The 2,073-nt window shown below is 45.9% G+C and overlaps 1 protein-coding gene across 1 annotated transcript; it reads left to right on the forward strand.

Moving 5' to 3' along the window:
• Window positions 1-211: 211 nt before the first annotated feature.
• Window positions 212-1,762, forward strand: LOC147977739 (putative F-box protein At5g62660). The gene is made up of 2 exons (XM_087514525.1): window positions 212-906; window positions 1,246-1,762. Exons 1-2 carry the CDS (start codon window positions 212-214, stop codon window positions 1,760-1,762), a joined length of 1,212 nt encoding a protein of 403 aa, XP_087370651.1.
• Window positions 1,763-2,073: the final 311 nt, after the last annotated feature.

The following is a 2,073-nucleotide window of genomic DNA, read 5'->3' on the forward strand; positions in this document are numbered from 1 at the left end:
TTTCATCTGGCGGTGTGTCTTTGTGTCCAAATTGGTGAGGGAGCCGGCCAGCAGTCCGATCCGTTTTCATGTCCGTTTGTCTGATTGTGTTCAACGCCAATATATATGCCTGCACATCGCTGTCCATGAACGCCGGGTATTTTTTCACCCAGATTAACGAATAACGAATATAGTCACGTTGGTGCATTTAGGACACCACGAAACTATGGGCATGAAAACCAGCCGCCCAGAAATACTCAAGGTATACAGGAGGCGAGTGCGCTACTGGCCAGTACTACCAGACGAGATGGTCTGCGAGATTCTTGTCCGGCTGCCCGTGAAAGCTCTCACACGGTTCAAGTCCGTCAGCAAGGCATGGTGTGCCATCATCTCCGATCCATGCTTCATCCGCTCGCATCTCCAGCAATCTGTCAAGAACCAAGAACACGAGCCTTCCTTCCTCATCACCCCACTTACCGTGGACAAGGTGATCGAAGAAGAGGCCTGGCCGACCAACGTTTCCAACCACATCCCCTTCTACACATGGCGAGAGGGCCAGGGCGAGGCGCGCCTCGTGCACTCCACAACCTTCCATTGCGAGTTCGGGTCGTTTTACGGCATGGCGCACTGCGACGGGCTTGTAGTTCTCTTGACCGACACCAAGTTGTATGTCTTCAACCCGGCAATACATGATGTACTCACGTTACCCGATGGCCAAGAGGATGTGTGGCAAATCCCAACCGTTGGTTTCGGCCGTGACCCTCGCACGAACAAGTACAAGGTCGCTCACTTCTTTTACCGTTACCTGGAATTTTCCATGCGGACTTATAACGTGGGAATGGAAATCCTTACTATCGGTGGTGATGATATCGATTCTTCCTGGAGGAGCATCGCCGAGGATCCACCGTTGCCGATCAGGCCATGGTCCGGGTTTTGGGCATAAAGATTCCATTGACCCATCAAAAGGTCCCAACCCCTGAGGATAGGGTAATACATCTAAGAAATTATTCCATCGAACGTACTCCCCCTGGATGCGGGAATAGCAACATGAACTAAATGTCCTGTCCAAGCCAAAGAACTTACCCCGAAAAGTCCTCACAAATGATGATTGAGACGAGATTCCGCGTTTTTGAACCACGAAAGGCTTGATTTCCATTTGGGTTGTAGATGTAACCAACCTGCTATTAAGGACATCATAGAAAGAAATAATAAAAAAAGAGCTCTAGTATAAAGATCCTCATTGGTGCGTAATCCTATTGTATACCACGTCACGCACTTCAAGGGCTCTTTGTATTTGTTCGTCTCAGATGAACTCGTTGAAAAGCACCCACAAGGCGCTCTCCGCTTCAATTTAGAAGATGAAACATTTAGTTTCATAAGCCATCCTAAATCCTTCTCACCAAAGGAGGAGCAACTCAGGTTTATTGAGCTAGGTGGAGAATTATGCCTTACTCAAGGCCTTGTTGGAAAACAAGTAATCTGGATGTTATTACGGTCTGGTGAATGGGTTCAACACTATGTCATTATCTTACCGGAGTTGGAGCCATGGAAGTTCAAAGCTTTATCTGTCATTCCCCAAGATGTTTTGTTTTTCCGTGGTGGTAATTATCTTTACCATTACGATGATGCCCGTCGCGATTTAAGGGAAGTGGTTTGTCTGGACCGGCTGAGGTATAAGAATCCTAGAGTAGGCTCCTTCGATTTTGTTGGTCGGGATGATGTCTTCACGTTCGCTATGCTTTCCTACACGGAGAGTCTCCTTCCAATCACAAAGCCACTCTAATTATGGCGATTCATAAAAATGGCGATTCATAAACAAGAAAAATGACACTGCAGACTCATAAAAAATGACGATAATTAACCCAACAATAATTGCACTATGCTTTCATGATGACTGCAGACTCATTTCGGTTCATTGTTGACGATAAAGGAGAAAATCGCCATAATTGCACTATGCTTTCATGCCACTCTAATTATGGCGATTCATAAAAATGCCACTGCAATTTTTGCAAACTTTGAAAAACGCCACTGCAGACTTCGAAAAATGACACTGGAAATAGCATGAAATGGCATTTTTTAAAGTTTGGTAATTGC

Source organism: Triticum urartu, chromosome 3A, assembly GCF_056163025.1.
Source record: "Triticum urartu cultivar PI428250 chromosome 3A, HENAU_Tu73, whole genome shotgun sequence".
NCBI lineage: Eukaryota > Viridiplantae > Streptophyta > Magnoliopsida > Poales > Poaceae > Triticum > Triticum urartu.

Excerpts from the sequence above, each read along its gene's own strand:
- LOC147977739 (XM_087514525.1), top strand. The coding sequence starts at position 212 with ATGAAAACCAGCCGCCCAGAAATACTCAAGGTATACAGGAGGCGAGTG. Across the intron at positions 907-1,245 it reads TTGCCGATCAGGCCATGGTC|CGTCACGCACTTCAAGGGCT; the intron begins CGGGTTTTGGGC and ends TATTGTATACCA.